The sequence below is a fragment of the Maylandia zebra genome, linkage group LG10, assembly GCF_041146795.1.
Source record: "Maylandia zebra isolate NMK-2024a linkage group LG10, Mzebra_GT3a, whole genome shotgun sequence".
Taxonomy (NCBI): domain Eukaryota; kingdom Metazoa; phylum Chordata; class Actinopteri; order Cichliformes; family Cichlidae; genus Maylandia; species Maylandia zebra.
Window position 1 is genome coordinate 11,854,294 of NC_135176.1, and position 12,665 is coordinate 11,866,958.

The window sequence follows — 12,665 nt, forward strand, 5'->3', positions numbered from 1 at the left end:
CCTCTTACTGATATTAGTTAAAAATAAATAACTACACAGTTCATGTTCACTATATTTCACTCTCGCTTTTGCACCTCAGCAATAAATGGTTAATGACAATGAATTAATTAATGATTGAACAACAGGGCAATTACTTTTTTACACAGGCCCAGGTAAGTTTGGATAGCTTTTTTCCCCCCCTTCACACAAATACTTTTACAGCACTGCACCTGGAGTGAAATTGGAGTCAGCAATGGTACATTTCTCAAAAACCTCATAATTTATTTGTATTGGTTGATTGATTGATATACTTTATTTGTCCTGAGGGGAATTGTTTTAAATGTATTTATTTTTATTATTGTATTTGCTAACTCTACTGCTGTTAAGTCATGTGTATTATTATTATTATTACTTTTGTTATCAATATTTATGATTTTAGGGATAATAGCCGGGCTCAGTTTCAACCCTACCCCTTGCATCCTCTATCCAAACTATCCTGACATTCTTGAACCTAAGCACAACCCATAGTTTCCAACAACACAATGAAGCTGCTTCCACTGGCAGTAGGAAAGGACAGGAACTTTCTAAGGCTGACAACTTAAAACGTTATTTATCAGCCGACAATGATTCCCCGAAGTCTAAAAGACAAAAGAGAAGTGGCACAAGGTTTCCGAGAAAGGGTGCCGATGTTTTGCCACAGATTTAGCTGTATGGCTTAGCCTGTTAAGCTAGTTGATGCCTCCGTTGTTGTCCAGCACTGTTTCTACTATTTTAAAATGGGTATGTTTGTATTTTGGGTCATTTTTGTTATGTCACCAGATTGCTGAGGTGATTGACACATCTGTTTCACCCAAGGAAGTGAAACAGATGGAAGTCTTTAGGACCAGCAACAGATGGAAAGTAGTTTGAGTTAAATAAGGATTTGTGTTTGTATAAATGAAGACTGTTGTTTACTACTTTTACTTACTATCCTGACAGTGGATCAAAATGACGACACAGAGGAAGGAAAAGGAAAAGAACACCAAAATACAGAGGCTAAGACATTAAGCAGAAGTCAAAATTACTCACCAGAGTTGTCTTCAAAGAGAAAAGTACGATCCTCCTGTCAGAAAGACCTGGCACAACTCTTTGGATCTCTCTCCTCCCAGAAGTCGGCAGGACTCCCCAGACTTGTCACCACCGAGGCAACGTTCAGAGAAGTCAGAAAAGGTGCAAAGTAAAGGTGAGTGATCCAATTAAATTGTAAAGCTGGTGTGGCAAGTCAATATGAATAAAAGTAAAAAACAGAGGACCATTTAATATGAGTTTTTTTACACACATACCATGATCTAATAACAAATCTTTCATTTGTATTCTAAAGGGAGGTTTTTCAAAAGTCATTACAAAAGAAAAACTCCTCATTTAGATAATAATAATAACGTTTGACATGATTGCTAATATCAAACCTCTGTGGTTCCCTCACAGATCAACTTATCTAATACAAGAAATTAACTGTCCTTGTCAGACTCAGACTTCAACAAAAGCAAGCTCAGCTCATCCTTAAGTAATCCTTAAGTAGAAAACGCTCACCGGATCGGTCAGCGGTGGCTAAGAAGGATCAGAATAGACATGATTCAGACTCTGAACAGTCACCCCCAAAGAATAGGCCCCTGAAGAGAGACGCCTCAGACTCTGACCAGTCTCCTCCAAGGAGGCCCTCAGAAACCAAACAGTCTCCACCCAGGGTGCGGCCACTGAGTAGATGGGACTCAGATGGAGGTTTATCACCACCTCGTAGGCCAGGCCAGTCACAGGTAAGCAGACTGTGTTGGAACAAAGAGTAATGTGAATGTAATCTGATTCTGCTCAAATTACTGTGTTTTTCATTGTTTTGCTATTATACCCAGAGTCAAAGAATGCTATCTGGTGGAAAGACAGGCCTGGTTTCTGTGGATATTTTAAGGAAATAGCAAGAGGAGAACAAACAAGCAAAAAACAATCAGCTACTTTAACTTTTCCTCAACTTTTCGCTCTTGAGATATTTTTACACCCATCGATGGAACGGCTTCATACAGCTTTGCATCTCATCTCAGCATATGATTTATTTTGTCATATTTTATTTAGTTTTAAAGTTCAACAATGAATTTCTACCGACTTACCCATTCATCATCTATGACTAAATGATGAGGTAATGCCCAGACGTCAAATATTAATGCCAAATTCACCTCTCTGCTGTCATGTCAAATATCAATGCCAGACTCGCATTGATATTTACATATACACATGCACATATACATATGTGTATAAACCAACAATGAAATAACTAATCTAAATCTTATATACAGAAAATACAGGATTACAGAAATGAAATGAATACCACAGAATGTACATAAGGTGCAGTTGCAGTCTAGCAGTTTGAAGCAGTGTGACAGTTCAATTGTTAAGGAGGGAGATGGCGAGGGGAAAGAAACCGTTCTTGTGTCGGGTGGTCCTGGTCTGCAGGCTTCTGTACCGTCTGCCAGAGAGTGGCAGGTCAAAAAGTCTGTGTCCAAGGTGTGAGGAGTCTGTGATGATGTTCCCTGCCTGTTTCCTGGTTCTTGAGAGGTGCAGGTCCTGGATGGAGGGCAGGGGGACGCCGATGATCCTTTCTGCTGCCCGTACAGTCCGCTGCAGTCTGCACCCATCCTGTTTAGTGGCTGCTCCATACCAGACTGTGATGGAGGAGCACAGGACAGACTCAATGACTGCAGTGTAGAACTGGATTAGCAGCTCCTGTGGAAGACTGTACTTCCAGTTGTCTCAGAAATACATACTCTGCTGTGTCTTTTTGAGGATGGACGCGATGTTGGTCTCCCACTTCAGGTCCTGGGAGATGGTGGTACCCAGGAACTTGAAGATTTCCACAGTAGACACCGGGCTGTCTAATATGGTGAGCGGGAGCAGTGTTGAGGGATGTCTCCTGAAGTCACCTGTCATCTCTACAGTCTCATGTATTTTTAGTCATTCCTTCATCTAAACACAATGACACACTTTAGTTTGCAGTAAGTTTATTGATGGTTTAAATACATTTGTTTTATTTCTTACTGTGCACATTTAGTTTACCTACATATTTATAACAATTCATTTCTTTTTGTTTTGGGATTCTGACAAATCTTTGCTTCTTTTACCGGTTTCTTACACCCATTGATCCCTGGGAGCTGCCAGAATAAAGATGTTGGTCTGCACCACCACTTCCTGCTGGAGGGGGGGAGAAAGTGTATTTTCTTTAGTTAAACGAGCTTTTGTATTTAACTAAATATTTGAGTTCAGGGTTTAGTGTTTTTGATTTTCTTCTTTGGTGTTTAGTTTATTAACTGGGCTGTACTGCATCTTTTTTAACGGTTCTTGATTGTGTTGCGTTTAGTTACCCCTGTTGTGTCATAGTGACCTGATCAATCATTATATATACCCTCGTGTGTCATTTCGTGTTTAGGTCAGTTATGTTTGTGTGGGCAGTCAGTTGCTTCGTCAAGTTCACAGTTCTTTGCCTGAGTTCAGTTTTGTTTCTTTGACCTCTTTTATGAGCTTAACATTTATTGTTTTTGTAAATGTAACCTTTTGGGTTAAATAAATAAAAAACAACTTTTTCTAATAATTCCTGTGACGACTCCTGTTTTTCAAATTGGTCCATAACAATATATATCTTTAAATTTTGATAAAAATGGTTTTTTTTTAATCCAGAAGAGATGAATTAAAATTAGATGGCACTTCAAAATAAATTGTGGATTTGCTTTGATAACACTTGTTTATGACATCTCATTAAATAAAGGTATGTGTCTAGAACAACATTGTTATATTGTAATATCCTGAGCTTGACCAGTGTATTTTTCTAATAGTTCAACAAGACCACTTCCAGATGAAATTATAAAATCATTGAACATTTTTATTTAGGTTGTTTCTACCTCGACGTGGCACTGAATAGTAAAGTTAGAATAGAATAGAATAAAACAGAATAGATCTTTATTGTCACTATTACAATAAGAATGAAACACAGTTCGGCATCTCTACATTGAATGTAGATTTACATTCAGATTCTTTTAGAATAGGCGAAGATGATAAACGCCGTGCAGTTTCCTTTTGTCCTCCACAGTACAGCAGTTAAACCAGTGTGGAGCAGTAGGTCAGAAGGCTCTCAATGGTGGAGCGGTAGAAGTTAATTAGCAGTCTCTGGGGTAATTGGGCCTGACGCAGCTTCCTGAAAAAGTACAGCCTTTGTTTTGCATTTCCTACCTGGTGGAAAATGTTTGTGGACCAGGTAAGGCTGGCCGAGATGTGGACACCGAGGAACTTGGGACTGCAAAAGTGGACCGGTGAGGATTCTGGGTACTCCTTCATAGATGAGGCTGAGCTGGACACGGAAGATGAAAATGTGGAAGTGTAGCCTCTTTCTCCACTTGTCCAGGAGTACCCAGATGAAGATTTTTGGGAGGGATGTAGAGCTGCCATTTCTCCCGCTTTCTTTGCTCTCACTGCCTCACCAGAACCCTCAGTGTCTCACAGAGCAGAAGAGGCCACTCCCTTGATCTCCACAAAGAGGGACAGGGAAGAAGATTACGTAGAGCAGGTAAGTACAAAGAGACAAAGAGTGAGTTTGGAGCAGCACCCTGAAGATACACCTTTCGACGTTGTCTTTGCTAAGTGCGCACAGTTTCCGTGCTTTTCTTCTCTGGGGTACAGATCACAGGTTTTCCTGGCCACACTGCATATGTGTCCAACTGACAAACATCAAAAACAAAATTCACTCTTTTATGTTTGTTTTTGGCTTCCAGCTCCTGAGGGAAATATTAGGCTGTTGTTTCCTGTTAAATTCTCCAGTGTTCACCAGCTAGTCTCTGTCTTGCTAATGTTAGGTTCTGAGTAGGTTATGTACCTTGAGATTTTTGTTTTTAAAGCATCTGTAGCTTTTATCATCTCATGAGTACAACTTTGACACAGAAGCCAACAAGTTCAGTTTCTGAAGCTTCAGTTTCCATTTTCACATAAATAAATCTAATGAGATGCTGGAAAATGCAGACAGGTCTTTTTTATCTTGTCTTGTCTGTAGAGCAAATTTCATCCAGGGATTTGATGAACTTGTATATCAGGAAGTTTTAGTCTGCTATGATATCTAAAAGAAATCCAATGAAACTGAATAGGAAGGCTCCTTTAGTGGTGTTTATGGAAGCTGCTGTCTGTTGTTGGGAAAAAAACTGTCAAAATTTTGGGTTATTATTTAAAAATTCTGACTTAATAATTTCAAGTTATTTCCTCTAAGATTTGAGTTACTAAATGGACATTTTGGGATAATCCCTGAATTTTAACCTATGAACAACAACAAAAAATGCTATTTAATTTTTTTTTAATTTAATTTAATTTTCACTGGAGGAAGCAAGTTTTTATACAAGGTGTTCTCTGTTATATACTGTGATATGAAATTAATTTTGGGGGAATGTATGTTTCATTTTATTGGGTGAGGACATATAAAACACGTGTCTGGTCTCTAATGTGTAATGTGCATGTTCCTGTCAGTAAAATATAATACTCCGTGTAAGTTAAAAGGGAAAACGTTTGGAATCATGATTGTATTTTTAAAAACTACAAAATTACGCAAGGCGCTCTGGTGACGTCATATCAAATGGTCCTTGTTAGGTAAAGCGCGGATTTTGAAAGCAGGAATTTCCCTTTAGTACAGTAGGCAGTTCTTTTCGAAGTTATATTAAATAATTTGACATGGCAGGGTTACACATATAAACTGCGTTTGTGTATTAAGTGTGTTTCTTTGTATTTGTACATGTTTTGGTTTTCGAGGCTAATAGTGACGCCATCAAGCCGCGATGTTTGTAATGTTAGCTAACGTTAACTGCAACTTCACAGGTGAAGAAGCCTCCTGAAAATGCAATAAGTTGTGTATGACGCATTGCTTGTAAGATAAGCCTACTGTTGGGCGAACTCGGATAGTTTTTTTTTTCATGTTAAACGCATTTAGTTTAGTTTAGTTATTGCTAAGACTAGCAAGACAACTTTAGCCAACAAGCTAACATGACAGAGTGACAGAAAACGGCTAACTACCCGACCAACTAACTGCTTTAATTACACATTTGTGATGGAGGATAACTCGTCTTCTTCTTCAGTGGTGAGTGGTGTCACTCAAGCGTCTTTCCTCCAGAGGACTTTGGAGCGGTTATCATCTACACAGAGCTTGAAACTGAAAACTGAGGACGCAGCTCCTGTCGCTGTCATCGCACTTCAGAGATACCTGTCCGAGCAAACGAAAGGGCAGCAGCTCGACAGCTACAGCTACGATGTGACAGTCACAGATGGAGTCTGGCGAGCTAAATGCTTCCTTCACCCCAGTTTGAATCATCTGGTGCACAGCAACAGCCTAAAGACCGGGTCTGAAATCAGCATCACGCAGTGCTCCTTTGTTTACAACGAAAGGAGGCTGGGACATGGCTACATCTGCATTGAACAGCTCAGATGTGCTGCAAAAAGATCTGCTGTGCTGGCTCGTGTAAACACTGTCAGTTCACTGCCCATTCTGGTCAAGCAGGGAATGGAGAGGAGCGTGGTCTTGCAAAGTGATGTCCCCCTTCAGGTGAGCCGCAAACATTACCTGTCACTTTGGAACAACGACGACCCAGAGGGCGACATCTGGATATCAGGATCCCCTTCAGCTGATACTGTGCTGGACGGTGAGATACTGCTATCTCAACCCCTCCCTCACTCTCACATTGTGTTGTTTATATCATTATTCTGTCACCTATAATTTATAACACTGCAGTGAACTTTGCTATTTGCAGCCACTTAATTGCCTCATAAATAAGGAGGCAATTAAGTGGCTTAAAGGCAGGATGTGGTGTATGACCATGACCAAAAATAATGTCCTCTATTGATTGATAGGTTGGTTTTGATTTATCTCTTAGACCTCAGAAAAAATAAAAGATTATAAATGACCATCACAGGAAAAGGCTTAACATGGGGAAATAACCTAAGGTATTAGATTTTGGAGTTGAGCTCAGGAGGTAGAGCAGGTCATCTACTAATCGGATGCTTGATGATGCAGTCCCATTGAGATCAAAGATCTCTTTTAAACGGGAGACTTGACCAACAGGGCAGCAACACAGATACTTAAAAACAGATGTAGATTGCATTAACAAAATTAAAATGTACTCACGTAAAACACTTGCACACAGACAAAGTAAACATACAGAAACATATATATATATTTCTATAAAATTATAGTAAACAAAAGTTTTAGTTACTATTACTTTAGTAAAATTAACGACAATGGGTTTTCTGTAATGTCTTGATTCCAACAGTGTCCAAGGTTACACTTCTTTCTAGCCTGGACTCATCCTTCAAAAACACGTGGAAGCCCCTCCCTCTCCTGGTGAAAATCATACACAAATCCAGGTTAAGGTATTATGGAAAGTTTGGCCTCAAGATTGATTACCCATACCAGGTGTGATGTGAACAAGATCTCAGTTTTTTGTAATATACGTTCATGTTGTGACAGAGCATAGTTTAAATGTTTTCAACTCATATGTCATCATATTTCAGGCATACTTTGAAGTTGCTGACCAGAGTGGCACAATGTCCCTTGTGCTTTGGAATGAACTTTGTCCCGAGTTTTACCAGCGACTGAATGTTGGCACAGTGTTGTACCTTCAAAATTACACTCTGAAACAGAGTTATTCAAACCGGTCACGCCCCCAAATGGACCACCATAGAATGAAGACCTTTAACTCTGTCGGTATGTACGTAACTACTGATGATAATCAGTAATTTTTAAAAATATAGTAGCACTGTTTTCTGTGAAAAAAATCACCATATATTATCAATACACTATCTTAGAATCTGTATTTTCATATATAATTGATAAATTTTCTGTTGGGTTAGGGGTTAGGGTTTGTTTTGGTATTTATTCACCATTTAGTGTTTACATGGTTTTTGTAAAGACCTGTAAACTGTCGTCTGCATGTGTTTTTTTCCAAGAAATCTGCCTGAACCCTCGCAACCCAGCTTCAGTCATCACCGTGGTCTCACCAAAGAGCATACTTCCTCAGTGGGGACTGCCTGACATTTCCTACCAGTTCACTGCTCGGTAATGAATTAGAACCGTATTAGTTAGTCTACTGCCTTACATGTATCTCTCTGTTATCTGCACATAAGGCATGGATTCAGTGCTGCAAGTATTGGTTTATGCATTACTGCAAACTACCACATCATTTCTAACTTACAAACATCAATATATTTTGAACATTCCAGTCTAGAGTTTGCTTGATGAAGTCAAGTGTAGAAACATTGCAAATAAATCAGTTATTACAGTGTTTGGGAAATTAGATTTATTACAGTGTGTTTAGACGGCGTGCAGGACTCTATTTGCTGTTTGTCCCACGTGTTTGTGTTTCTACAAAATGAAGACGTTGTTTTGAGTTTCGCCTAAACAGCTGCTGCATGATGTTTTTGATGCTCACAGGTCAGAGTTGGAGAAGCTGGCCAACAATTCAGCATGTGATATAATTGGTTTGGTGACATTTGTTGGCCGTGTTGAAAGAGTGAAGGGTAAAGGGAAAGGTAAGAGATGTTCTTATCTTGTCTGTTGCGTGGAAGTGGTTTTTGATAATTGAAAGAATTTATTTTGGTCGGTGATGTTCACCTTTTTAGGTCCAGAAAAGTACTGGACGTATCGCTGGGTACATGCAGTGGATGGAACATCTGACCATCCTTTTATTCTGGAGCTTTTTTCCACTTCTCAAGCAGAAATCTTCAGTCATATTTGTCCGAGTAAGTCAGCTGTGTCAAGTCTGCTGCCACACTGTAAGCATGCCAGTTTTTTTAAAATATATCCTCTATTCCATAGTGACCTACCTGGTTTGCACTCAGATGAGGGTTTGTCATGTGGAAGGCTCGTTGCCGTACCTCACGAGCAGCTGTGAGACTGAGACGTTCATCACAGGTTAGAACAAGCTGGAACAATAAGTACCTGATAATGTGGCAAATTGATTGTGTAAGTGAACTGTAAATGATGTGTCTAAACAACAGGTTACCATAAAGGTCAGCCGTACGTGAATGACCCCAGAGTGAAAAGCTTCATCCAGTGGACCAAGACTCTGAAGGACAATGTTGTCCTCCAGAAAACAGCTGTTGGTGGCTATTACCGCTACCCTCGCCCCCCAGCGATGTTTACACAGTCAATGGCTGATGGTGTGTGTAGTTGCATGTTAGCTTACATTGTTTTTCAGATCATGTGTTACAGCTTTATTTCATAAAATATATCGCCTTACTCGTGTTTACATCTTTGTCCTGCAGCAAAAATGTTTTAGTTTCGTTGTCAGCATAGGTTCTGACTTTATTCTTTCCCTTCAGCTCAAGTTCCTCTGGTTGCTGCAGCTGATTTGAAGAGAGAGTTAGAAACCCTGCAGTACAGAGAACACAAGAAACTCGCAATCCAAGGTCAGATCGCAGCAGTGCAGTACATGGAAACTCCAGAGCCACAGGGACTAAAAGACAAAGAGGTGAACGACCTTATTTTAAATCGTCTTCCCAAAAGCAGTTGCCATTAACAATATAAAACAAGTCAGCTGGTTTTCTGCAGGTGCCCAGTGCTTCCACTGATGTGTGTGATCAAACTGTGACGTACCCCAGTCATTCCTCAACAACAAAGCAGACTTTTGTGGAGAGTTTAACGTCTCACTGTACTGACAGCAGCTCTGAGAGCAGAAGGAAAAGAAGAATTCAAATAAGGTAGGATTGACTCCTGACTTTCAGATTTTTGAGCTTGATGCCGAGTCATTATTTAATTTTAACCCATTCATTACATTTGATGTAACATGTTTTCCAGTAAAACCACACAATCCTCCTTGAATTGCGGTAACATTCCAGCTAAAAGGTAACAACAACTCAGCAGGTAACACAACATTTATGTATCAACCAGTCTGAGCTCATTTGTCTTCTGCAGGAACGCTGGACGTAAAAATACAAACGAGGGTGAAGAGCAGGCGGAAGAAGAGAGCAACTTTGCATTTGAGGAAGTTCAACAAGTGGGACTCAGTCTGCAAGCTGAAAATCCAAATCCAGGTGAATTGCTGCACCTTAAAAACTCTGCTTCCTGATATATTGCCATGCTGATACGTTTGTCTCTCACCAGACTCTAACGATTTATCATGGGAAAGCAGCAGCTGGGTGAGGCAACAACAAGAAGTGTCCGAGCATTTGTGTAAAGGCGGTCTGTGGCAGGACAGCATCTGTCGGAGGTTCACGCTTGATGAGAAGAACGTCCTGCTGCAGTGGAGTAACCTTCAGCCAACACGGTGGACACCACTGCGGACTGCTGACGCTCTCTCTCCTGTGCTTTGTCCAGGATTCTACCACGTAACAATATTAGGTGAAGTAACCCAGTGGTGACACCCAAAACTTAAAAACATACTTTTTGCTGTTCCTGCCACTTCAGCCTCAGTGGAATATTGTCTTATTTCCTGCATAATACTCTTTTTTTTTATGTCAGCAAACACTTTTTCTTTCTTAAATTTTCTTACTTTCTTTCGTATTAAGAGTCTCAACCAGACAAAAATCTTCGGTCTTATTCATTTAGTCCTGAATAGCCAAAGCAAACAGATCTTTATTATATTACATATGCGTCATCAGTGAGTCATTGTGAGCTGGAAACTCACTGTCAGTGGAAACACAATCACACAGTCAGAGGTCTGAGCCACCTTTAGAAAAGACCAGAATTTATATGATCTTGTATTATTAGGCTTGATCTGCTTCTTTTAACATTGCTCCTGTGCCTTCTGGTCTCCTTTAGTTGTTCAGTTAAACATCGCTTTTAGAATCACAGCATTGTGTAACCCCGCCTACACTGTTAGCTAGGTCTTCCTTCAGTTATGGATGAAAACCAACGTCTAGAAATGGTGTGAAAACAAAAATCCTTAATGATGAGCAGCGCTTTTTTAATATTAGAAAAATGGTGATATATAAACCAATAAGGTAGACCTGCTAGACTTTTTCTTAACAATTAACAGTCAGGTCAGCATATGTGCAAAATAGTGTCTCTAAGCCAAAAGCTCAGGCCTCAGACTCATTTTCAAACAGTTTTTGCCTCTTTTAGCTATATTTAAAGAAAGAGATACATGTAATATCTCAGAGACACAGCTCAGACTGTGTGAGCTCTGTGAGCACAGGAGCCTTATCCGGATGATCTGATATCCTCGTGTCGGTGTTGTTCCCACATCATCATAATAAATGTTGTTCCAGGGTCAACATTGCGAGTGACCAATCACATTGTTGTGACGTCATACTTTTGCAAGCCAAGCCATTCATTCATTTATGAAATTCCAGTGTTGCAAGGACAATATGTATAATGCTTATTGTTTATTAAAGAACATTATCCTGAAATGCAAAGAATGGAAATTGCTGGATCGGCAGACAGAGGCGGTTTCTCGCAAGTGAAGTAGATTTTTTTTAAGGCGTTTTTTTTTCCGAAGTCGCAAAAGTATGACGTCACAACAATGTGATTGGTCACTCGCAATGTTGAACCTGGAACAACATTTATTATGATGATGTGGGAACAACACCGACACGAGGATATCAGATGATCCCACCTGCAGCCCAACCCTTTGTTTGACAAGGGAAGGCAATGAGAGGAAGGTTTGGAGCACTGTAACAAAAAATAATTTCCCCCAGGGATCAATAAAGTATTCTGATTCTGATTTTACCTAAAGGGAGAGGAAAGAAATCATGGTTTATACTGTGGCTCAACTGAGGGACTGAAGAAGGGGCCAATATTAAAGAAATCAGAATTTCTTTGGACTATGAATCATGCAAAGCTTACCTGGTGGTAGTAGGAGTAAAAAAAAACATACATTTGGAAATGAATTCCCACTTAACTTTTTTTTCTGTTTTTATCTCCCTGGCAGGCATTAATAAGCAGATAGCTGTTGATGCTATGTATATTCCTGTTGTTAGCTCCAGCGAGCCACAGGCTGTGGGCCTTCCTCAGGATCCACATGGCAACACGATGCTGTCCTGCCTTTCATCTGGTTTCCTCTGTCCTCTCAGCAACACTGCCAACAACAGTGAAGAGACTCTTCCCAGGCCAGGTAGTCACTGTGGGGGAGACAACGTCCATTCAGGAAGCATTTGCCAACACATGCATCTTTTACACTTAATATTTAAAATGTGTGTTTTTTGTTTTTTTTTCCTGCAGAGGAAATCTTGGCAACTGCCAGTGAGCTTGAAGACACACATGTCGTGTGCATCCTTGACCTTTGTCACCTGGGTGGAGATAAGGTGGAAGTCATGATCAGCAAGGTGTACAGGTTGACGGAGGTTTCTCTTGACTAGAAGGTACACGAGAGCAAGCGCAGCATGTAAATATCAGCATTAATCATGTAACTTAATAGTTATTTAAAATAGAAGCAATAGAAAGAGATTCCCTGTTATATGTACATTGAATGTTAAATAATTTATAACATTTTTTTTTTAATTACTTGAAGTGTATATTTTTACCATTAAAATGTTTCCACAGGGAACAACTTTGTGGTGTGAAAATGAAAATGTGCCCTTTTTTTTTTTTTTGCACCAAGAACTCAAAGCTGATGAGAAATATCCCTCCTGATGGATAACATTCTAAGTAAAACTCAGAATAACATGCATATGTTTAAAAATATTTATTTTGAAATATTTCA

The 12,665-nt window shown here is 39.7% G+C and overlaps 1 protein-coding gene and 1 long non-coding RNA gene across 4 annotated transcripts; both read left to right on the top strand.

Annotated features, from left to right (window-relative positions):
• Positions 1–541: 541 nt before the first annotated feature.
• On the top strand, positions 542–3,502 carry LOC143420671 (uncharacterized). Its single transcript, XR_013100397.1, has 3 exons — positions 542–759; positions 958–1,201; positions 1,444–3,502. It is a non-coding gene; the product is annotated as an uncharacterized LOC143420671 (long non-coding RNA).
• A 2,133-nt stretch (positions 3,503–5,635) lies between these two features.
• radx (RPA1 related single stranded DNA binding protein) lies at positions 5,636–12,656 on the top strand. 3 transcript variants are annotated; one of them, XM_076889038.1, is made up of 15 exons: positions 5,636–6,668; positions 7,296–7,438; positions 7,537–7,729; positions 7,972–8,080; positions 8,456–8,553; positions 8,644–8,763; positions 8,840–8,935; positions 9,022–9,183; positions 9,346–9,494; positions 9,575–9,723; positions 9,821–9,868; positions 9,938–10,056; positions 10,127–10,363; positions 11,895–12,077; positions 12,185–12,656. In XM_076889038.1, exons 1-15 carry the CDS (start codon positions 6,080–6,082, stop codon positions 12,319–12,321), a joined length of 2,532 nt encoding a protein of 843 aa, XP_076745153.1. In that variant the 5' UTR covers positions 5,636–6,079; the 3' UTR covers positions 12,322–12,656. The 3 variants fall into 3 exon arrangements, with proteins under 3 accessions (XP_076745153.1, XP_076745155.1, XP_076745154.1); XM_076889040.1 differs by having other exon boundaries at positions 11,944–12,077; XM_076889039.1 differs by lacking the exon at positions 9,821–9,868.
• The last annotated feature ends 9 nt before the right edge of the window (positions 12,657–12,665 follow it).

Coding starts and splice junctions, on each gene's coding strand:
- radx (XM_076889038.1), top strand. CDS start 6,080: ATGGAGGATAACTCGTCTTCTTCTTCAGTGGTGAGTGGTGTCACTCAA. Junction 9,869..9,937: donor GGTAACATTCCAGCTAAAAG/GTAACAACAACT, acceptor TGTCTTCTGCAG/GAACGCTGGACGTAAAAATA. Junction 12,078..12,184: donor AGAGACTCTTCCCAGGCCAG/GTAGTCACTGTG, acceptor TTTTTCCTGCAG/AGGAAATCTTGGCAACTGCC.